Here is a 22,164-nt window from a genome sequence, read left to right as displayed (position 1 = left end):
AGGTTGCCCAGACAGGAGTCACTACAACCGTTCAGGTCTCACCTTCAGCATTCAGTGCCCCGGCAGAGTCACTCACTCGCAGAGAGCTTTGGGGAGAAGGGAGAGACCCTGCAGCTGGGGGTTTGAGCATTGTCGGGAGGGGTCCATGCATTGCAGTTGGTGGACACCCCTCGGCATTGGTCCTGGATGAGACAGGCTAGAGGAGGGGCCGAAGGTCGAGGGCCTGGGCCGGGAGCCCAGGTCGGCGGACTAGCGCACTCGGAGGGTGACCCCAACTCCGAGGCTTCACCCGAGAGAGGAGGTCCAGCCCGCAGCCCAGGGCGCTGAGATCTGGGCGCCATCACCTGCTCTCTGAGTCCTGGAGAAGCTCAAGGGCAACCCAGGGACTGTGGGGGCGTGGCAATCGCCACCCAGGATGGGGCGGACCCAGGCCATTATTGGGGTAAAACTGCAGGCTAAGGCGGTGGAGCCAGCTAGGTGACGGGGTGACAGGTGATGCGCGCCCGCGGCAGGAGGATGAGGCTCGCGGCCTGCGCCCTACTATGTGTAGGGGCCTTGGGTAAGTGAGGGGGCAGTGGGCCCTGCGCTGGAGCTCTAGGTAAGGGCATAGGGGCCAGCGCGCCCGAGGGAACTTCGGAGGCATTTGGCGCCTGTCTGGTCTAAAGTGCCCTCCTCCCGCCCCTTGGAGTGCCTGATCTTTTTATTTTTGGTCCTCCAGAAACACAAGACCTCGCCCAGTCAAACAGGGCCTGCTGCCAGCGCTGGAGGAGCTTTCTTTAAAATGGCTGGCGGGAAACAATGGGAAGTGCCAATGTCAGTGTCACGAGTCATGTCTGACTGGCGCCCAGTCGGGTGGTGGGCTTCCCTATGGTCCATGACTGCCTGTGCTTAGGTCTAGGGATTTATGCCTGGGTTGGAGCTAGTTGATCCTATTGGCAGGGTTGGAGGAGAAAAGGGTCTCCACACACACACACACACACACACACACACACACACACACACACCTTCAGGGTTAAGTGGGGCACAGGCACATCTGACTAACAGAGGAATCTTTGCAGCCCTGAGCTGCCCAATGCCTCCCAATGCACAGCAGGGCACTTGAGGCATGCTGGAGTAGGGTCCATTTTCCACTCGTTGCTGGCTGATGCTGAGCTCCCCAATGACCTCTCTGAACTGGTTGCCTTGTCACAAGGAACAGGGTTGCAGTGGCAATGAGCTCCTCCTGGAGCTGGTGGGCCTAGTGGTTATCCTATCCTTGTTAAAGAGACCTTGAACTAAGGTTGGGGGAAGGTGCTTCCTGTTCAGGGAGCAAGGGCTCTCTAGGGCTCTTGGATTGGGGTGTGTGTGTGTGTGTGCAGCTAGCCAGGAAAAAGCCTCCTTTCCCTGGTTCCCCCTTTTGGCTCTATGCAGCCCAGGCTCTGTCAGGTCTCATGGGGTGGGCGGTACCTGGGGTAGGCTATCTGTCATGGGAACTGGAGATGGCCCCAGGGGAGGGTACCTCCTGGGGAGGGCAGGGAGGGCAGGGGTTGTCCTCTGATAGCCCCTCATTGGCCCAGCAGTGTCATGGGGCAGCGTGCAGGGAGTTCTCCTGGCACTGGGGAAAGCTGGGAGAGTAGAGGATTGTCTTGGTCCAACCACAGTCCCAACGAAACCCCAAGTGCGGTGCCTCAGATCTCTGCCAATTTCTCACTGAGCAAGATTTGTGTTGTAGTTTATTCTGCCTCACCTCCTCTCCCGGCAATGTCAGGGGCTCAGCAAAAGTTCATTTTCCCAACTGGCTGGATTGGAACAAGGAAGGCAGTGTAGCAAGAGCTGCCCTTGTTGGCCATCATTCTCCCACTTTCCCTCCCTCATGACCCTGGACTTGATGTTCCAGTCCAACCAGAACTCTCGTGGTGGCAAATGATGGGAACGCAGCCAGAGATACGAACTTCAAGCAAAAAAGCCAGAGGAAGGGATCAGTAAGATGGCTTGGTGACCTAGTCCTCTGCTTATGGTGCCAGTATCCCACATGGGGACTGCTTCATGTCCTGGCAGCCTCAGTTCTGATCCAGCTGCGTGCTTACAGCCTAGGAGAGCAGTGGAGGATGGCCCAATTCCATCTCGTGCACACTTGGTTTGTCTCTAGCTTTGAGCTAGCATAAAGTGCTGTTATGAACATCTGCATAATATATTTGTCTGAGTCCTTGTTTGCATTTATTTTGAAAAGCTACCTAGTTGCAGAATTGCTGCACTATATGCCAGTTTCATGTTTCACATTTTGGGGGATATGTTCAGCATTTTTATCCAAGGGGACCAAAGGAATCAGAGCACTGCGCCCTGAGAATTTCTGGAAGCCACACAACCAGTCCTGGGTGCGTGACTCTCGGCTGCTTTTGTCCTTGACCTCCGTTGCCAGCGAGTCTCTCACAGCTCTAGGCTCTCCCCCTAGGGCTGTGTCTGGCTGACCTTGACAAAACCGTAAGATGGTGCACCGTGTCTGACCCCGAGGCCGCAAAGTGCTCCAGTTTCCGCGACAGTGTAGGAGAAGTCTCCCCAGCAGATGGTCCCTTTGTCACCTGCGTGAGAAGAACCTCTTACCATGAGTGCTTCCTGGCCATTAAGGTAAGTCCTGGGGGCAAAGAGATCGCAACCGAGTCCCCACTTCGCTTTTCTGCACTTGGCTGCTGTTTCTCGCTTCAGAAGAGCTTTCTCCCCACAGGAACCAGGGTGTGCGTTAGAGCAGCAAGGAGCCAAAGATCCAAAATACAAGACCTGTGTTGCAAAGAAAAACAGTAAAAGTCATAATTACCATTGAACAACTAAGAAAGAGGGCTTCTGTCTCAATCCGCGTGCCCTCTGGTCAATGCGAGGGCGGCAGCACCTTGACAAGGATGTTAAGACTCAGAAAGCAGCAAGCTCTGTGTGACGCTATGATTGCTCAACTTTTTCAATCTCTTGTTAACAAGATATAAAAATTGTACCCAAAATAGAAACTCATGAAATATGAGCACATCCCTAGAGAAAAGTTACAATAATTACTAATTAATGAATCACAGTTAATATCATTTCCAGAGGGATTGGGCCAAGGTCATTCCTAGAGCAGATATGCTTCATTCAGGGTCTGGTGTCTTTCAGGCAAACCAAGTGGATGCCGTAACGGTTGATGGAGGTTTGACACTCAAGGCAGGCCAGGCGCCCTACCTGCTGAAGCCGGTTGTGATGGAATTCTATTTATCTAAAGATGGTGGTGGGTTCTCCCTGGGGCCCCAGGTCTCTGGAGTGGTACTGCTGTGATGGGGAGTCAGGCACTCTGTTGGTCTGTGAGCTGCAGGGAGCAAAGCTGCTGGAGCTCTTTCAATTAAAGGAGGTTGCCACTAATGCTGGCCAGCACGGCTGGGAGATGGGCTTCACTCAGGCACCTGCAAGCTTCATAGAGCCTGACGGAAATGCAGTTGCTGGCTGTGGGGTCTCTGTAGCCGTGGGGAAGAGCGCCATCCAGCTACCTGTCCCCAACCCTCCCAGTGAGGCTGCACCAGTGGGAAGCCCGTCGCTGACAGTGCACAGGCTCTGATCAGTGTTGTGTCCCCTGTGTGCACTCTACAGCACAGAGGCTGGAGTCTGCTTAAGGCAAGCTCGCACGGGAGGCGGAGCCCTCACACAGCAGGCAGCTTTGCTTGCTCGCTGTGCTTGGGAGCAGGTGTGAGCACAGCCTGCCTCGATTTCACTTGCTGAGAGGCAGCCAAGGGAGGGAGGCCTGTGCTCTCCTTGAAACACCTGCCAGGCCCCGTCAATGCTGATGCCTCCAGAATGCCCGTCCCTTCCAGCTTAGGTAGACTAGCAGAGAAAGTGCTAGATCTGTTGCCTTGAGAAGCGTCAGCTTTCTCATGTCAGTGAGGGGCTTTCTTTCCTTGGCTCTTCTACCTACTCCACAGGGGCCAATGAGGGTCCTTAGGGTTCCCCCTCCCCCAGCCACACTGCCCACTACACTCAGTCTGGAAGACGACTGGTCATGGTGCGGCAGCTTCCTGTAGCCCTTCCGTCTCTGCTCCTCCTCAGAACCACAGAGCTACCATTATGCCGTGGCCGTGGTGAAGAAGGACAGCGGCTTCCAGCTGAACCAGCTCCGAGGCAAGAAGTCCTGCCATCCAGGCCTGGGCTGGGCTGCTGGGTGGCACATCCCTGCTGGAGAACTGCTTTCTTCGGACTCCTCTGCAGCAGGTAGACCATCAGGGCATGTGGCATGCTGGGAGTGTACAGCCACCACCTGGTGCAGGTGTTTCACGGCCTAGAGGAAGCAGCAAGGCTGTGTGCACCTGCAGCCTGTGGGAGTCCTGCAGCCCCAGGACTGGTGAATTCCCAGAGGCTAGCAGCCTGCATTCACAGCAAGTAAGCTGCTCTCTTGTCCTACAGCCAACAAGCCCTGGTCCCTTGTGTGATTGTGACTCCTAAACATGCAGGGAGCCCTCCACTATCCCCAGCATGAGTGCTGTTGACCAACACCCCAAGGCTGCATCCCACTGGCCTGCAGCATCGTCCAGGGAGGCGGGTGCAGGCTCCCAGCCCTGGGATAGGACCTTGCTCTCACAGGTGCAGCGGGAGGCTCCAGCTACTCATGCCTGTGTCCGTGTCTTCTGTTGAGCAGCAGCAGCCAAGGTCTTCTCCAGCAGTTGCATCCCCTGTGCAGACGGGAAGATGCTGCCCCAGCTGTGTGAGCTGTGTGCGGGAAAAGGGAAGAACAAGTGTGCCTGCTCCTCCCATGAGCCGTTCTTTGGCTACTCAGGTGCCTTCAAGTGAGTGAGGTCCCTGGCTGTTCCGCCTCAGCCTGAGATAAAGGCACTGGGTATCCTCGGGGGTTGGAGGGGGGGTCCCTGGAAAGCCCGAGTGAAGTTCAAGGGCTTGAGTGTCTCTCCCACGGACAGCCCCAAGGACACTAGCCTATGCAGAGCCCTCTGCTTGGTTGTAAAGGGCTGAGGGGACAGACTCTCCTCTGGGCCGCTAGAATCTACACACACCGGCCGAAAACCAGGCATCTGCACTTGCCTTTCTGCATCCCTTTCCACCCAGGCAGTCTCAGGCTCTGTAAGAGCAATTGCTGCTGCATAAAGCCGGGCAAGCCTGCTGGGCCTCCGGACTCCTTTAGCCTCCTTGCCAAAGGCTTTACTCAAAAAAACCTGCTTGCTTCCAAGAGGGCGGTGAGAGTCTTTTTGTACCGTTCCTTCCCAGAGTTGGCTGGAAAGCCAGTGTCCAAGTACTTTTGCTTGCTTCAAGCTTGAATTTGGTCAAGGTGCTTGGAGGTGTCTCTGACAAGGTCATGGCCTCTGGGAGGACAAAATGTTTCCTGGACTGAGTGTGTGAAACGAGGGGTCCAGGGTGACCCCCGCAAAAGGGCTCCCCAAGAGCAAGGCAAGACCTGTGCCATGGTTAGAGGAGGGGTCTGACTGCCCCTTCTATGTTGCCCAGGTGTCTGGAGGATGGTGTTGGGGACGTGTCCTTTGTCAGGCACACGACGGTGTTCGGTAAGCACTGAGGAAAAAACCACATGAGCTTCACCCTGGGAGAAGGAATGAAGGAGAGGTTTGTTTTTTGCTTAAAAGTTCTGCTGCATTTTGGGATGAGTGTTGATGATTTGTGTATTTCTGTATTTATGCAGATGCGTCTTCATTTACAGCGGGGTTGTGTTTGAATTATTCATCGTGATTACATAAGATCATAAGTCAAAAATGCATCCCTTCACCTCCCAAACATCCTAGCGTAGGCACAAGGCACGCAGGCTCAGCAGGTTTCTTCCAGGGCACAGGGCTGAGTGGCAGCTGCACTTGCCAGTGCTCCCCATTCCTGGGGAAGGGCTGGAACCACACAGTGCTAGCACCAGCCTGCGTGGTAGAGATCCAACTCAAGAGGCAAGTCATATCCTCCAGTACCACCTGCAGGTAAGAACCCCTGGCCATGGGCCGTGGTGAACCGGAGCCGTTTGCACTTGGCCCAGTGCTCAATTTTTTATGTCTAAAAATCCACCAAATTATGTGAACAGAGAGTACTTTTCAACTCACAAAACAAAGCAAATTATAATAATCAGTTCCCTCTTTTAAAATTTCTTTATTTTACTTGAAAGTTAGAATCAGAGAGAGAGGGAGGGAGAGACGAGAGAGACAGAATTCATTTGCTGGTTCACTCCCTAAATGGCTGCAACGGCCAGAGCTGAACTGATCTGAAACCAAGAACCAGGACCTTCTTCTAGGTCTCCCACACAGGTGCAGAGTCCCAAGGACTTGAGCCATCCTCTGCTTGTTTCCCAGGTCATTAGCAGGGAGCTGGATTGGAAATGGAGTAGCCAGGATATGACCTGGCACCCATATGGGATGCTGACACTATAGGCAGAGGATTAGCCTGATGCAATGCCACGTTGGCCATAAAATTAATTCGTTTAATTATTGAAATATTAATTTCAAATTTAATTACATTCTTCTGAAGAATTCATTATAGCTGTCTCCCAGGTGTTTCAAACAACTTAAGTATACACATTGCTGTAAATATTTTAACATTGCTTATCTATAATTAAATCTATTGCAGAGACCTTGCTGCCATGAACAAAAATGTGTTTTTTCTTAATGTTGAATATCTGAAAAAAAAATCTCACCACAACCTTTCCACAGTTTGGGACAGTTTACCAGAAGTAAACAGTATTTCAGACAATTTTTAAATTTTTTTAAACATTTATTTATTTGAAAGGCAGAATAACAGAGATAAATAGACAGAGAGAAGTCTTCTACCCATTGGTTTGTCCTTCAAACGGCTTGCAGGAACCAAGAGTGGGCAAGGTCCAAATCGGAAGCCTGGCGCTCCTTCAGGGTCTACCAGGAGGATGGCCGGGTCCCAAGCACACATGCACAATTTGTTAACCACTTCTCGGGCACGTGAGCAGGGAGCTGGACTGGGGCCTCGGTTCCAGCAGGGACTGCTTGCTGCAGCACAGTGCTGACCCATCAGGCAGGCCAAGGTGAACGGATCTGGCGATTCATGACCAACGGCATTAGCTTCAGATGCTCACCTGCAGGGAGACTGCATCAGTCTTCATGCTGGACGCCTCCGATCTACATAAAACACATTTCAAAGGTTCCCCTTCAGTCCCCAGCTCCAGGAGCAGGGTGCCGCAGCTCCTGGCCATGTCTGCTGTCAACTCATCCAGCCTTTTCCTCCCCCAGAGAACCTGCCTGACAAGGCTGACAGGGACCAGTATGAGCTGCTGTGCCCAGACAACACCCGCAAGCCAGTGGACGAGTATGAGCAGTGCCACTTGGCTCGCGTCCCTTCACATGCCGTCGTGGCCCGCAGTGTGGATGGCAAGGAGGACCTCATCTGGGAGCTTCTCAACCAGGCCCAGGTACACCCGCCCCACTGTCCTGCCTTCTGCTTTAGGGGTCCCCGCTGGTCTGGGGACTTTCTTCCTTGTCTTCTTGCCTCTCTCGGAGTGCATACCTGTTCAGGAGAGAGAAGGATCTGTGCCATTCTTGATCTGCTTCGCTGACAAGCCACACCATCTGCTTGTAGCTTGCAGAGCAAAAACTGTGAGACCTTTCTTCCTGCAGGCTCCTGTGGCTGCATTTCATTCTCTTCCAGTCCAGACAGATCCTCCGGAGGCAGCACAGATGCCCCTGTCCTCTGTGAGGTCCTCCCTGTTCTCCCATGGGCCTGGATCCTGCCCCCTCCTGATCTCCCTTCAGCAGGTCCCAGGGCACAGCATTCTCTCCCACCTCTGTCCACTCTCTCCGCTCTGCCTCCACACCCTCGCAGCTGAGGGTGTGGGAACACGCTGAATACGAATACCAGCTCCCACCAGATGGACCTGCACATTGCTGGGGCGTGGATGATGCACTGGGGCCACCAGGGTGGGGAGGAGGGAGCAGGGGAGCGTTCTGCAGTGAGTCTCTGGGGAGGAAGCCATCTGCACCCAGAGGAAGGGAAGAGGGTCCCCACAAAGCGGCAGGTGTTTCACGCAGGTAACCGCAAAAGCCAGAAGCAAGGCCAACACTTAGGACACCCGTGGGTGAATGCCACCGGGAGCTGCAGGCATGTATCTCTATGGGAGTCACAGGCAATGGGGTTTGTGTATTTGGAAGGCCAGAAAGGGGAGGGGACTGTCTGATGTCCCTCAGCCGGCCCTTTAGTGACAGGGAGAAGAAGAGTCCAAAGCCAGCAGCCTCCAATACAAAGGGCAGCTCTTCTTGAGGTGACCACTTCCCTTCATGGGGGACTGCCCCCCTGGTAGCTTCCACAAGGCCACACATTGCAGACAGCTTGGAGGCACTGGACAGTGTCCGGACCACAGGGACACTAAAGGGCCTCGGCCCTTGTTGGCAGTCTCAGTTGCTCAGAATTCTCCCTCATCCATGAGAGAAAGGTCCTGGAGCTCCGAGTTCATGGCTAACATCACAGATATTCCCAAAGTTGGGGTAGCCTGTTGTTTTTTCCTATTCATAGCATTTACTCAAAAGTTTAATGTATACATTGGAGATAGTGCCCAGTAATCCAATAGAACCCAGTAGAACAGTTGTAGCAATATATTACATTATGGTTTACTTCTAGAATTTTCTATTTTTCTTTTTGGACCACAACTGACCTTGGTAGTGAAAAGTGCAGAAAGCAAGTGCCAAGGAGAAGGAAGGACTGCTGTGGGCTCCTGCTCCCTGTTCCCCTGGCCTGGCACGCAGTTTGTCTCACCCAGGACTTCAGCTCCAGGCCAGGCAGCCTCCCAGTGTCACCACTTCTCTTTTTGCCTTTGGGCAGGAACACTTTGGAAGAGGCAGCTCATCGGGATTCCAGCTTTTTGGTTCTCCTCACGGAAGAGACCTGCTGTTCACAGATGCTGCCCAGGGATTTATCAGGGTCTCGCCTAAAAGAGACACCAAGCATGTGTCTCCCATTCAGAGACTAAAGAGAGGTATGTAGGTGTTGGGTGGCTGCTGGGCAGGGAGGGTGATTGTGTCAAGGCATTACTGAGGAATGTGTACCCAGCCTTGCCTCCACCGATCTGCAGAGCCCAGCAAAGCTACTTAGCACACCGGGCAGATGAGGGGGTTCTGGCTGAACTGAGACAAAGACTCAAGTTATGTGGTTGCCAAGGGCTTTTAAAAATTTTAGTTATTTGATGGGCAAGGACGTGGAGAGAAAGAAAGTTCTTCTTTCCACTGGTTCATTCTCCCAGTGTCCTCAGCAGCAGGGGTCAGGCTTAGATGAAGCCAGAAGCCTGCAACCCAGGCTGGGTCCCTCATAGCCCATGTGGAGTGGCAGGGCCAAAAGCATGGAGGCCAGCACCTGCTGTCTCCTGGGGTGTGCGTCAGCCAGAAGCTGGGCCCAGAGAGCAGGAGCTTGAACCCAGGCCCTTCCAGAAGGGAAGTGGGCATCTCCTGTGGCATCCTGGGCCTGGCCCTGCAGAACGGCTTTGAAGATGTTTGTGTTGCAAGCGAGTTGAAGTAATGGTGGTTCTGGTTCCCTTGTGTCAGCTGGACCCTTTGCTAGGGAAGAGTCCCTCCCTGCTGGACTGCCATGGGAGCAGGGCCACTGCTACCAACAGGAGTAGAGGCAGACTCCCAGAGCCTTGCCATCCTGCTCTCACCTCCCGCTGGATCCCCAGGGTCCATTTCTTCTTCCACGTCCTTGAGCTTGCACTCCAAAGCAGCCACCCCGTGTGGAGGATAGAGCAAGCAGGGCTGCCCAGCACAGAGTGCCTGCCTCACTGCCTACTGCTTGCTAGGAGGGGAGCCTGGGCCTGCAGAAGCAAAAACCCCAGCAGGTCCTGAGCTGGGCTGGTGCTCCGAGAGGCCCCTCCTCCCGGGGGTGAGTAGGGTGACACCTGAGGAATTGGGGTCAGGAGGCAGAGAAGGTGAGAGGCAGGAATGAGCGTGTGGAGGATGGAGATGCATCCACTCTACTGCGTCCTGGGAGGCTGCTCAGGACAGCCGCTCTGCAGCCAGGGGCACCAGAGCCCCACACTCACCTTGTGACTTCCTTTCCATTCCTGTCTCTTCTTGCCCCATCCTAGGCGTGGAAGACCCACGGAAGGTGCGGTGGTGTGCCGTGGGCCCCCACGAGAGGGCCAAGTGTGATCAGTGGAGTGCAGTGAGCGGGGGCGCTTTGGCATGCACCACGCAGGACAGCCCCGAGGACTGCGTTGCTGCCCTCACGGTAGGAGAACCACCTCCCAGGCATGGGTGTAGACATGCATGTAGCATTGTGTGCGTGCACACCCTCCAAAAAACACACAGCTCCTCAGCTATTGCTTCTAGTCTTAAGCCTGGGAGTGAGACACTCATGTGAGCTGTCAATGGCTGTGTAAGATTCAACCAAGCTTTTCTGATCCATCTCTCAATGTTTACATCTGAGTTGTTTCCAAGTCTTTTGCTATGATAGAGAATGTTGGGTGGGACATCTTTGTGTTTGTAACTGTTAATATTTCTGAGGCTGTCTCTGATACTCACGCAAGCTAAAACAAGTATTTCTGGAGTAACTATATGCATGCTAATGAGCTCTTTTTAAAACATTGACTTATTTATTTGGAAGGCAGAATTATAGAAAGAGAGAATCTTTGTCCACTGATTCACTCCCCAAATAGCTGCAATGGGCAGGGCTGGTCCAGGCACAAGCCAGGAGCCCAGATCTCCAATCTGATCTCCCACTTGGATGGTAGGGACCCAAGCACGCGGGCGATCCTCTTCTGCTTTCCCAGGAGCATTAAAGGGAGCTGAATTGGGAGCAGAACAACCATATCTCAAACTGGCATTCCAAGTGCTTAGGAAAGCGCCTGGTGCGTGGGAGGGCTGGGTCAGCCCTTCTGCTGGAGGAACTGCTGTTTGCCTTTCCAGGTCAGCAAGTCGAAAGTCAAGGACGTGCACATATCTGTGTGCTTTTGTCTCAGTGGTCTTATCTGTGACAGTAAATACATTTTTTTTTGCCCTGGATTAGAAAAATGGATGGAAATGAGTTAATTATTAATTAATAAATATTTAGAAATATTACTTGCTCAAAGGACTCTAAATACAGTTGCAATGAGAGTCTGGGAACAGATTTGAACTTGGTCTTTTGAAAGGAGATGTGTGCCACACAGATTCAATGCATCCCCTAGTCTGGCCATGTAGGTCACTGAGTTGAGGGATGGTAACCCCAAGGAAGCAGTGGTGACGGCATGGGTCTCATGGGAGATGACCAGGGAAGATGGCCTGGGCTGGGCACCTGCTCCTGGTCAACAGGTCCGAAGCATGTCCAGTGTTCCAAATGCCACATTTCCATGCCAGAAGACCTGAGTGAGGACAGGTGCAACCCATGAGGTGGAAACCCGTGAGAGTCAGTGGGGCTGGAGTTGGCCTCACTGTTGAGCTGTCGCTTTGCTTCTTCAGAAGGGAGAAGCTGATGCCGCGAGCGTGGATGCTGGCCTTGTCTACCTAGCAGGCCGCTGCGGTCTGGTACCTGTCCTGGCAGAGAACTACGGTAGGTGGGGAGGGAGCGCTTTGTGTTTTCTTGGCCCTGGCTAGGGACCAAGGAAGATGAAGAGGATGGTTTGCTGCTCATTGTTGAGATAACAGGAGCCAGGCATGGGTGTGGGAGCTGGTGCAAGTCAGAACCACTTCAGATAACAGATGCAGGAATTACACACACAGAGATCAAAGGAGTGCCTTTAAGCCTGCTAGCATAAAGTTGGCAGGCATGGGGAAGAGCTGGAATGGGATTTGCCAAATCACCCTGTGTGAGAGAGGCCCACTATTCAGAACACGTCTGTTGGAGTAGCCATGGCTGAGGGCATAGGGAGCATGTTTTGTCCCAGCTGAGAAGATCTGAGCCACTCTCTCCTCTTTCGCTAGATTTCCTAGACAGTAGCTTACTCCAGCTACAGTGAGAGGGCTGGATGTGGTGGGACTGTAAGGTTCTGTCCTTTGGTGGGGATCCATCCACATGGCAAAATAAAGCTGGGGAATAAGACTTCCCTGACACCATTTATTACTCCTCAGCTGCTACATTGTCCTTCAAGACAAAACCGCTCTATTGGACCCATAAGGGTGTCTCTACAGATTTAAAAGTTGAGGCTGAGAAGAGTGAGATGCTGTGTCCATGGTATTCTAAAGACTGAATCTCAAAAACAAAATGATCGCTTACCACCGTCTGGGACTCTGGAGGGCATCGGACCCAGAAGTCCTGCACAGCTATGCTAGCGTGACTGCCAAGGGCAGCACTGGCGTCTGCCTCTTGCTCCCTTCAACAGGCATCTTTAGTGCTGTCTCTGCAACCTGCTGTGTGTTCATTCCTGGATGGGACCTCGTGTTCTGATAACACACAGCGAGGGACCAGAGCCTTACCCAGCTGATAACCAATGAGAAACTGCCCCACTCGTTTTTCTCATTTCATTCTTGATCATGGAGCTCGGGAAGTTCATGACTTTTTTTCGTGGATGGAATAACATGCAATGCCAACACCTTGAGTGTGTTTCTTCTTATTTTTAGATGCTAAGAATAGCACCGAAAGGCTTGGGTGTGTGAACAGACCCGAGGAAGGTGAGTCAGAATCAGCCCTGCTGGGTTCGCAGGTAAAGCTTTATGGTTGTGGAGAGGGTGAGGAAGGCCTTAAATTCAAACACAAATTGCCAGTTTTGGGGAAGAAAACACAATTCTTTGTGAAGGTGCTAATTTGCCTCATAGCTGTGACAATAAATCGTATCTGAGACTCCTCCCACACTGCTCTGCTCCCACTCGCTCTTCCCAGGGACTCTCTGGAGGATGGGCAGTATTGTCCCATGTTGTGCAGCTGGGAAAGTGGGCTCGGGACCTGGGAGTCTTGCCCAGGGTCACACAGGCAGGAGGCACCTGGGCGTGACTGGAACACCAAGCCCTTGCTGACCCAGCCTGCTGCTTTGCATGACATGTTCCCCATCCTTGCTGGTAGGAAGGTCGGCATGGGGCAGCAGCCCTTTCTGCCGTTGCCAGAGTGGAGCGGAGGCCTTGCAGGCAGGAGAAGAATCGTAGATGGTGCCAGTGAGGAGGACAAGGGGGAACCCGAACCCTGGCATTCCATTTCCCTGGTAGGCAGCTGAGGCTTGACAGCAGGGGACAACCTCATATAAGGGAGCTTTCCATCATCGGGGGAACTGAGTTACAACATAAAAGGCCACCAGAAGAGGATGACAGGATATGGTCCATCCATACACGTGCATGTGTTGATAGTACATCACTGCATCGGTACATGTCCATCCTATAAGGGGACACCTTCAATACCAGAATGACATAGCAGTATCCATTTGTACCGAATCAAAAACAACACATCGGGAAGAACACAAAACCCAACTCACCGAAAGGAGAGCATGGCAGAATTGCACTGAAAAAGTAGTGTGTGCATGGATCTGGGTGCATGTCTGTGAGTGGCCTGCCTGGGGAGTAACAGTGTATGTTACTCAGGCCCGGTGCCTGGTAGTGACAGCTGCGGGAAAGAGCCTGTGCTAGAGTCAGGAAGGAAGCTAGAAGAGAAGGGACACGGAAGAGGTGCAAAGGAAAATCCAACGTTCTCAGAACTTCATGTCTTCCCAGAAAGTCCTGAAGAGGAAGGCAGAGAACCATGATCAGCCCACCTTCAACATCCCATCCCTCCTAACCTACATTAAGAACACAGCTGCAGGAAAACACCGCAAGTGCAGCGGCACAACCAAGGAATGGGACAGAGGTGCAGGAGGCCCAGGGCTCCTTCTCCACCATTCAGAGATGCCATCAGATGGCCCAGGGCAGGAGGACAGCCTCACTGTTATTACTCTCCCCCGTCCCCATCTCCTGGCCAGGTTACTACGTCGTGGCTGTGGTTAAGAAGTCAGATCCCGACATCACCTGGATGTCTCTGCAAGGAAGGAAGTCCTGCCATCCGGCAGTTGGCACATCCGCAGGCTGGAACATCCCCCTGGGTTTAATATACAACCAGACTGGGTCTTGCAAACTCGGTGAGTGTGTCCTGGGAAGCAGATCTGGGCCTGGGCCTTGGGTAAGTGCAGCTCAATGAAAGGTAAGGAATTCCATCACCAGGTGCGAGGTCAAGGGCGTGATGGTAGTGGGCAAGCCCAACCTCTCCAAGAACAGGTGCTTGCCCCTTCCCTTGCTCCTTGCTGCTTGCTGAGGGGTCCCAGGATCCATCATTAGGGACCGGCCCTGGTTTTATGTCCCATCGATGACTCAGAGAACCAGCCAAGCATAGACGGTGCAGTGCATATGTGTGTGCATGTGAGAATACCATCCAGGTCTCCCACATGGGGGGAAGGTTCTGGTGCCATTCCAGAACTTTCTAGCTGGATGGAAAGTTGCTGAGTCCACCCACTCACGCCAGCTGGTAATTTATTATCACCCAGCACGTGTCTGTGCAAGGCTAGCCATGTCAGTTTCTCCCTGTCCTCCTGACTATGAGAAATGATCACTCCACTTGTCACCTGAGCTCCCCATCGCATCAGTTCCCACCCACTCACCACCAGGCTTATGTGGGTATATCTTGCCCACCACCTGTGGCCCAGCATCATCTAAAACCTTCAGAAGCCTCTCATTTCCCTAAAAATAAAGACCAGCGGTTGCAGAAATTTTCTGTATCGTCTGGGCCCTGTCCATTCCCCACTTACTGCATTCCTCTTGGAGGACCCGCCTTGGCAGCCACTTTGTCATGACCCCAGCCCACCTTGGCGGTTGTTTACAGATCCAGCCCTTCCCCCAGACACCTCCTCCTCACTTTTCTCTCTCCCTGACTCTGGCTCTGCGGCTGCAGCTCATGGACCTGTGCTTTTTCCCAGAGTCAGAAGAGAAACAAATTTACTGGTATATGTTTTAGATTTATTTTTTTAGTTTATTTTATTTGGTTCATTCCCCCAGTGATTGTAATTACTAGAGCTGAGCCGATCTGAAGCCAGGAACTAGGAGCTTCTTCTGGGTTGTTCATACTTGTGCAGGGTCCCAAGGCTTTGGTTCCATCCTCTGCTGGATGGGAAATGGAGCAGCTAGAACACAACCTGGCGCCCAGATGCGATGCTGGCACTGCAGGCAGAGAGTAAACCTGTATGCCACAGCGCTGGCCCATGGGGTGCATTCTTGCTTCTGAATGTTGCCTCATAGGCTGCAAGTCCCAAAGGAGCAGGACTCCTGCTTCTTGGGCTTCAAAGTCACCACGGCCACCAAGTACAGGAGCTCCAGGGCAGCAGACGGCAGAAAGCACATGGTTCAGGCTCAAGCAGTCCCGGCTTCTAGTTTGTCAACTTTCTTAGGGCCAACAGCTGTGTCTGAACTTCCAGAGCGGACCCCTTATTCCCCCTCTTGGTGATTCTTTGCTCCAGCAGGAATGGTTTTTAATCCCCCAGATTCTTGTTCTTACTAAAATGTTATTCAACACCTACATGTGTCGTTATATCATATGAGGAGTTTTAGGGACAGAAGCCCAGACTTTTTTTTTTGCTAACTCGGCAGCAAGAGCTAACTGTGGGTGTCTCCTTGCAGACGAGTTCTTCAGCCACAGCTGTGCCCCTGGCTCTAACCCGGGGTCCCGTCTCTGTGCCCTGTGTGGGGGCAGCAGCAGCAGTCCTGCCCATACGTGCGTTCCCAACAGCCAAGAGAAGTACTATGGTTTCAGCGGGGCCCTCAGGTGAGTAACATCTGGGCAAGATCTTCTCCCACAAACCCAGTGGGTTTTTGTCCCCTGGCCAGAGCCATCGTCCCAGCAACTGGGTGTTGTGTTGACCTGAATCAGCCAAGATGCCTAAGGACTGTGTTGCTAATAAAATTCAGAACATCCAATTGAATTGGGAACCCAGATAAACAGCAAAGAATGTTCCGGTGCAGGAGACTTACAAGAAGCTCTTGGAAAAGTCAGTAGTATGGCATGATGTTCTAAGCTGCTGCCTCTGAGGCCAGAATCCCATATGGCAGCACCAGTTCTGATCCACCTCCCTGCTGATGTACCCAAGCACCTGGGCCCCCGCTACCCGCATGGCTTCACCCTGGCCATGACCTGCTGTTGTGGCCACTGGGAGAACAAGTAGTGAGTGGAATCTCTCTCTTTCTCCATCTCTCCCTCTCCCCTTTCTGTCACTTTGCTGCTCTAATAAATAAATCTTTAAAAAAATCCAGGCAACATATGTATTATGAAAAACTATGCATGGATTTAAAAATGTTCCCACCCAAATAAAGTTTACTTCCATTTTCCACAAATCACCCAAACCTGGGCCCTTTTCTGTCACGTCCTATGAGGGTGCACACACTGCTTGTTCCAGCCCCTCTGTCTCTTTCTGTCTCATTTCCCTCTCGCCCTGCAGGGTGGTTTCTTGGTCTATGGCAGGAAGTATTTGGGACCAGCAGGCCCAGTGCTTTGGCCAGAGAGGAACATCACATGCCAGACCCAGCTGCCAGGAAAGGGGCTGGCAGCCCCGTTTGACTGCCAGCTTCCTGCCCGCCCAGCTCCTGCGGTGAAGTCACGTGGCAAGGTCATCCCCCTCCTCTGGCACAAGGCGACTGAGCTGAGCCAGATGGGAGGAGTCGGTTCTCAAAAAAGTAACAATACATAAGTGACCACACTAGAGAGAAAAAAAATTTTATTTATATAGGAGAGTATATGTCATGTATCTCATATAAACAGCATTTTTATTCATTATTTGAAAGAGTTAAGAGGGAGGTGGGAGAGACAGAAAGATCTTCCACCGGTTGCCTCACACCCTCAATGGTGTAACAGCCAGGGATGGGCCAGAATGGAGCCAGGAGCTTCATCTAGGTGTCCCACGTGGGGGCAGGGACCCAAGAACTTGGGCCATCTTTTGCTGCTGTCCCAGGAAAATTAGCAGGGAGCTGGATCGGAAGTGGAACAGCCAGGACTGTGCTGTCAGCATTGCAGGTGGCAACTTAACGTGCCATACCACAATTTTTGCCTCTCCCATTTATGCAATGTTAAGGGCATAATGCTATTTCCTATCCTACCCGCTCTCATTCCCTCCCTTGCCCCCACCCTCCTTCCTCTTCCCCTTCTACTTTTTCCGTAGAGCTTACAATGACATACTTTCTCTTACTTTACACTCGCCAGCCTAACCCGACTAAAGAAGGAATCCCACAAGTAATAAGCAGAAAAACCATTGTTCCTCAAGAGTGCAAGGCTATAAACAATAATCAAACCTCCAAAAAAGCTATTTTGCTCATATACATAACATTTTTTTATACTCTGCATATTGCATAATCATGGCCACAAATCAGGAAAAACATTTGATATTTGTCTTTTGAGGGTGTGCTTACTTAATTAAGCAGCATAAATTTGTATTAAAAAAAAAAAGAAAGAATTGTGTTTCCCTTAGGTATAAAACTCAAGATTCAATACTGTGGCAATAATGAATACAGAATCATTTAAATACCAGAAAACAAGTGGAGGAGAATAGAGCTCCAACAGAGATTCATGAACATATTGTAATTTGGCTTATAACAAAAGCGACATTTCAAATCCATAAGGGAAAGATGAACTTGAGAGATCAAATACGATTAAGTCTAAGAAACGGTGTCCAAGCTGGGAATCCTGGCTCGCGGCTGCTGCCTGAGTTACTCCCGGAGCAGGCCTGACAAGGGCAGGGAAGGTGAGACACATCCCGTGCCAGAGACAGTGAGAGCGATCCTTCCCAGGAGCTGGGAGGAGTGTGAGGTCATGGGGGCTTGTTATTAAATTTTTTAAAAGATTTATTTTTATTGGAAAGGCAGCAGATTTAGAGAGAGGAGAGACAGAGGGGAAGATCTTCCATTTGCTGGTTCACTCCCCAAATGGCCTCAAAAGCCAGAGCTAGGGCCTCACAGGTCCTCCCACTCCTGGGGCTCATGGACCTGGCACCCACCGCACAAGTGGGCCCAAAGACCTGGGTCCCACCGGGTCCCCCGCACCTTAATAGGAGGTTTTCTCCTGTTGCATTCCCACACCCTGCCAATGGTGTGAGAATTGCTGTGTGGGAATGCTGGGCCGGGTAGAAGGGGTGTGAGCCTCCCCCTCCTTGCTGATCCAACCCTTGCCACACAGGTGTCTGGTTGAGAAGGGTGATGTGGCCTTCGTGAAGCATAGCACGATCCTGCAGAACACTGGAGGTAGGGTCCTGCAAGGTCCTGTGCTGCCCACAAAAATCCTTCATGTCTCGTCACACTAGACCAGGGTTGCTTATCACACTGGCCTTGAACCCAACTGGCAAGCATGCAGAGGCCATGCTAGTGTGGGCACACGTGGCTCTCCTTCAAGGGCAAGGGGGCATTCTTTGTGTATCAGAAGTAAATCCTGGTCAGCTTTGTATATGGAGATGTCCCCCATCTCAGTGGCTTCCCTTTTCCCTTCTTTCATGGAAGGGCACACTTTCTGGATTTGAATACACACTTTGTTCTAGTTATCATCCATCTGAAAGGTTACAAATCTGTGAGTCAGTGGGTTTTTGTCTTCTGTTTTATTTAGAAGCTCTATAGTTGCATTCCTCTCTATCTCTGTGGCTCTCATGGCCCTGGGGATACCAGGGATCAATCACACTTCCCCACCCCCGTAAGGCCACCTTGGCATTGGCCATCCGCTGCAACAGACCTACCTGCTTTTTCTCCCCAGGCAGGAACCCCGAAGCATGGGCTAAGGATCTGAAGGCAGAAGACTTTGAACTGCTGTGCCTCAATGGCACCAGGGCGCCTGTCGGTGAGGCTCCCAGCTGCCACCTGAGCCGAGTGCCAAACCATGCTGTAGTCTCAAGGAAAGAGAAGGCAGATTTTGTCAGCAGGATACTCTTCAACCAGCAGGTATAGACACCCGGGCCTCCGTTCACATCTGGATGTGTCCAGACACACCTTAGCCCAGCCTCACACCCCTTCTCCCTGCACACTAGGGCCTCTCTCTCTCAACTTAGCTTCTCCTGCAGCTAGTGAGTGGCTATCTCCAACTTCTTATTCCCCCAAGTATCAGACATGGACAGCTAGAGCATCTTCCCAAGGCTCGCTCAACTCCGAGCCGACTTGTGGTGCCTCTCAGGCTTGTTCACCTCCTCCAGGAGCATCCATCCTTCTGTCATGGAAGTACGGGACTTACTCAGCACCCATCGTACTAGGCTGAGCTGCGGGCAAGCAAAACAGAATGGTAGTTACGTGTTCTGACTCATGGTTGACCCAAGGGTAAGCTGGACACTGTCTCAGGCTTCATGAAAGCTAGAGTCTAAGACTAACTCCTGTGCCCCTTCTAGGAAGCTGCTAGGGCTGACCTGAGGAGGTAGCATGCTACTCAAACCCTGACATCTTATGGAAGACTCAAAGTTTCCTGTGCCTTTGGCACTAGCAAAACTGAACCTTGTAGGTGCCCTGAACTAGAAATCCATGTCTTAGCATCTGCTGCCTTCGCATCCCAGTGAGAGCTGGAAAAACAAGAGAGGTTTCCAGTTGTGGACTTTGAAAGGGAAAAGTTCCATTCAGAATGAGTTGCCACCTTGGCCACAAGAAAAGTGGGCAAAGGGAGAGAGAGGAGGGGGAAAAGAGATGGGAACGGCCTGGTTCCTGAGGCAGGCCAGCACAAAGAAGAGGCAAAGCGACAAGGGTTCCAGGCAGCAGAAAGCCCTGCAAGGTTGATCCATGATTTGGGAATATCTGGCAGGGGTTGGGGAAGTGGTCATGCCATCGTAGTCATGCAGGAACTCTTCGTGTGTCTCACTTGTTTCACACATATGTGAGCTTTAAAAGTCACACTATGCCGAAAGGATGCATGGATTTCAAACCTGTTTTACACCCAAGCCTACATCTTTTAAGCCCATTTTCCCACATGCCCTCTAAAGTTTCCGCATCCCTCATCTCACTGTTTCTTGTCATTCTCTCTTTTGCCCAAGGAGTCCGCTGAACTCCATGGACTTTCCAGAAGTCCACTCAAGGAAGGGACAGGCCCTTAGTTGAGCTCAGAGACCACACTTTGTTGTTGTTTTGTAGCAATTCCACACTTAGGTTGCCACCCTCAGCTCCCTGGAACCAGCAATCACTCCCAAGCGTCTCTGTCCAACCCAGGAACTCTTCGGAAGAGATGGATTTGAATACAGGATGTATCAGCTATTTGGGTCCTCCACCCGGGACCTGCTGTTCAGTGATGACACGGAATGCCTGGCCAACCTTCAGAACAAAACCACCTATGAAAAATACCTAGGGCCAGAGTATCTGAAGGCTATTGCTGACATAAAACCGTGCTTAAGCTCCAGTAAGTAGAATGAACCAAGTGAGAAGCAGCGTGGGAACGGAGATGGATGCGGGTGTTGAGGACTGTGAGGCTGAGGCCCTGCACAGTACTGAGAGGAGCACAAAGAGGTGGAGGGCCGGCTCCCTGCCCTGTGGGGGATTAACACTCGCTAGGGAATGACCCAGTTAGACATTGGCATCACATCTTCTGAAGGAGACAGGGAATGCAAAAATAGAACTTGAGATCACTTAGGCATTGAACTTCTTTTCATGCATATTTATTTTTACCAGTAGGGTGAAAACATGCAGAGGCAGTGGCGGGAGGAGGCTTGGGGAAGGGCGTACTCAATCTACCACCCCCAGAGGACCTCTTCTCAATGATTTTAAGTGTAGAAGTAAAATGCATGCAGCATTATGCATCGTTGGCACTAGAGTTGGCCCCTTCTAGCTCCATCTGCTTTGGGGGTAGCATAGCTGTCTCAAAAAGTGATAAACTAGGAAGCCACGTTAGAGCTAGGCTAAGCACTTGCCTGGGAGGAGGACTGAATGTTTGTTGGATTGTACTGTGTGTCTGAGATGATGACAGCGACCTAAAAAGAAAGCATTGGAATTTAAGGAAAACCTTTAAGCACTTAGGAGAGACTTTTGTAAAGTTCGTATAAATGGCTGTTTACTTCTGGATACTGTTTGCCAAGCCCTGGCAGCCACTGAGGTCTTTCTCTTATGTCGCTTCACAGAACTTCTGGATGCCTGCACATCCTTGGGGAATTAGTGGCAGATCCCTGTGGGCGGCTCAAGCAGAGTGTGGCTACATCCTCCCATGCCTTTCTAAATTCACAGCGATCCTCTGTGGTGATTCTGTGCTGTAAGTGATGCAAAAGTTAAAATGAATAAAAATTGTGTCTTCTTTGGAAACTCCACCAGATTTTGTGTGTGTGTAGAGAAAAATTCTTTATCCCAGAGTTGTGCATCTGTGGCTGTGTTTATTCAGCTGTTCTGTTCTTTTTCAAATTCCACAAGCCTAGTTCAATTTCCGCCATTTGCATACAGTCTAAGCAACAAGTCTGGAGAAAATCTGACTGGTGATGACCAGGGGACAAAAAATCAGCATGTGTAATACCTAGGAAAGACATACTGAAGAGAAAGGATGGGAATGATTTTGTGTATTTTTCAAATCTATATTTTAACATTTTAGGCTGATAAGGTTAAGTGGAATTAAGTTCTTGATTTCAAGTCACTGGAAAATATTAAAATCACTGCTTTCACAGTCAACTTCCTCAAAGTACGACATATGTCCATTTCTTGTAAATAGGTTTCTTATTAGAGACTGGACTGGGACAAGCCAAAGCTAGGAGCCCCAAACTCCATCCAGGTCTCCTGTATGGGTGGCAAGTGCCCAGGCATCTGAGCCGTCATCCAGTGCTTCACAGGATGTATACGCAGCAAGCTGTATTGGAAACAGTTGAGCCAGGACTTGAACTAGCACTGTAGCACGGCATGTAGGCCTTGCTAGTGGCAGCTTAACGTTGTGCCATAATGCCTAACCCTCAAATAAATCTAAAAGAAAACAGAAAAAACCTTTTTTACTCCACTTTCTCCCTGGGGAGAATATCCGTACATCATGGTGCTAGGAGGAGCACCCACCCGCAAGAGCCATAGCACTAAGGAAACGGATTAGGATGTTCAAGGCCAAGGTGCTGGAATGTGTGGGTTGAGAACCAGAAACAGCACAGCCTTGCAGAGAAAACCCTCCCAAGATCTGTGCACGAGAGGCCTGGGGTCTTGAACAAACGACAGTCTGCAGCGTGCAGAACGCAATAGAGATCCTGAGCCAGGCAAAGAATGACTGTGAAGATGCCCTCACACGTGGCCTTCCCCAAACGCCTTGTGTGTTTCATAATATCTTTCCAGGGTAACTGGGAACTCTCCAAAAGACGTTCAATGCCTTGGTCCTCACCATCACTGAGGGCTGTGCCCCACTGAGTCACAC

The 22,164-nt window shown here is 51.5% G+C and overlaps 1 protein-coding gene across 1 annotated transcript; it reads left to right on the top strand.

Annotated features, from left to right (window-relative positions):
- The first annotated feature begins 516 nt into the window (after nucleotides 1-516).
- Nucleotides 517-21,089, top strand: LOC121144534 (inhibitor of carbonic anhydrase-like). Its single transcript, XM_040962796.1, has 17 exons — nucleotides 517-559; nucleotides 2,432-2,604; nucleotides 3,118-3,226; nucleotides 4,039-4,233; nucleotides 4,622-4,772; nucleotides 5,443-5,498; nucleotides 7,185-7,363; nucleotides 8,767-8,923; nucleotides 10,007-10,164; nucleotides 11,373-11,463; nucleotides 12,471-12,521; nucleotides 13,793-13,948; nucleotides 15,477-15,621; nucleotides 18,019-18,083; nucleotides 18,583-18,767; nucleotides 20,010-20,196; nucleotides 20,912-21,089. The coding sequence occupies exons 1-17, from the start codon at nucleotides 517-519 to the stop codon at nucleotides 20,944-20,946; spliced, it is 2,136 nt and encodes a 711-aa protein (XP_040818730.1). The 3' UTR covers nucleotides 20,947-21,089.
- Nucleotides 21,090-22,164: the final 1,075 nt, after the last annotated feature.

Source organism: Ochotona curzoniae, unplaced genomic scaffold (genome assembly GCF_017591425.1).
Source record: "Ochotona curzoniae isolate NIBS_2020 unplaced genomic scaffold, NIBS_Ocur_1.0 contig_1302, whole genome shotgun sequence".
NCBI lineage: Eukaryota > Metazoa > Chordata > Mammalia > Lagomorpha > Ochotonidae > Ochotona > Ochotona curzoniae.
Note: the sequence above shows the minus strand (reverse complement) of the source record. Positions and strands in the feature narration are given on the sequence as shown.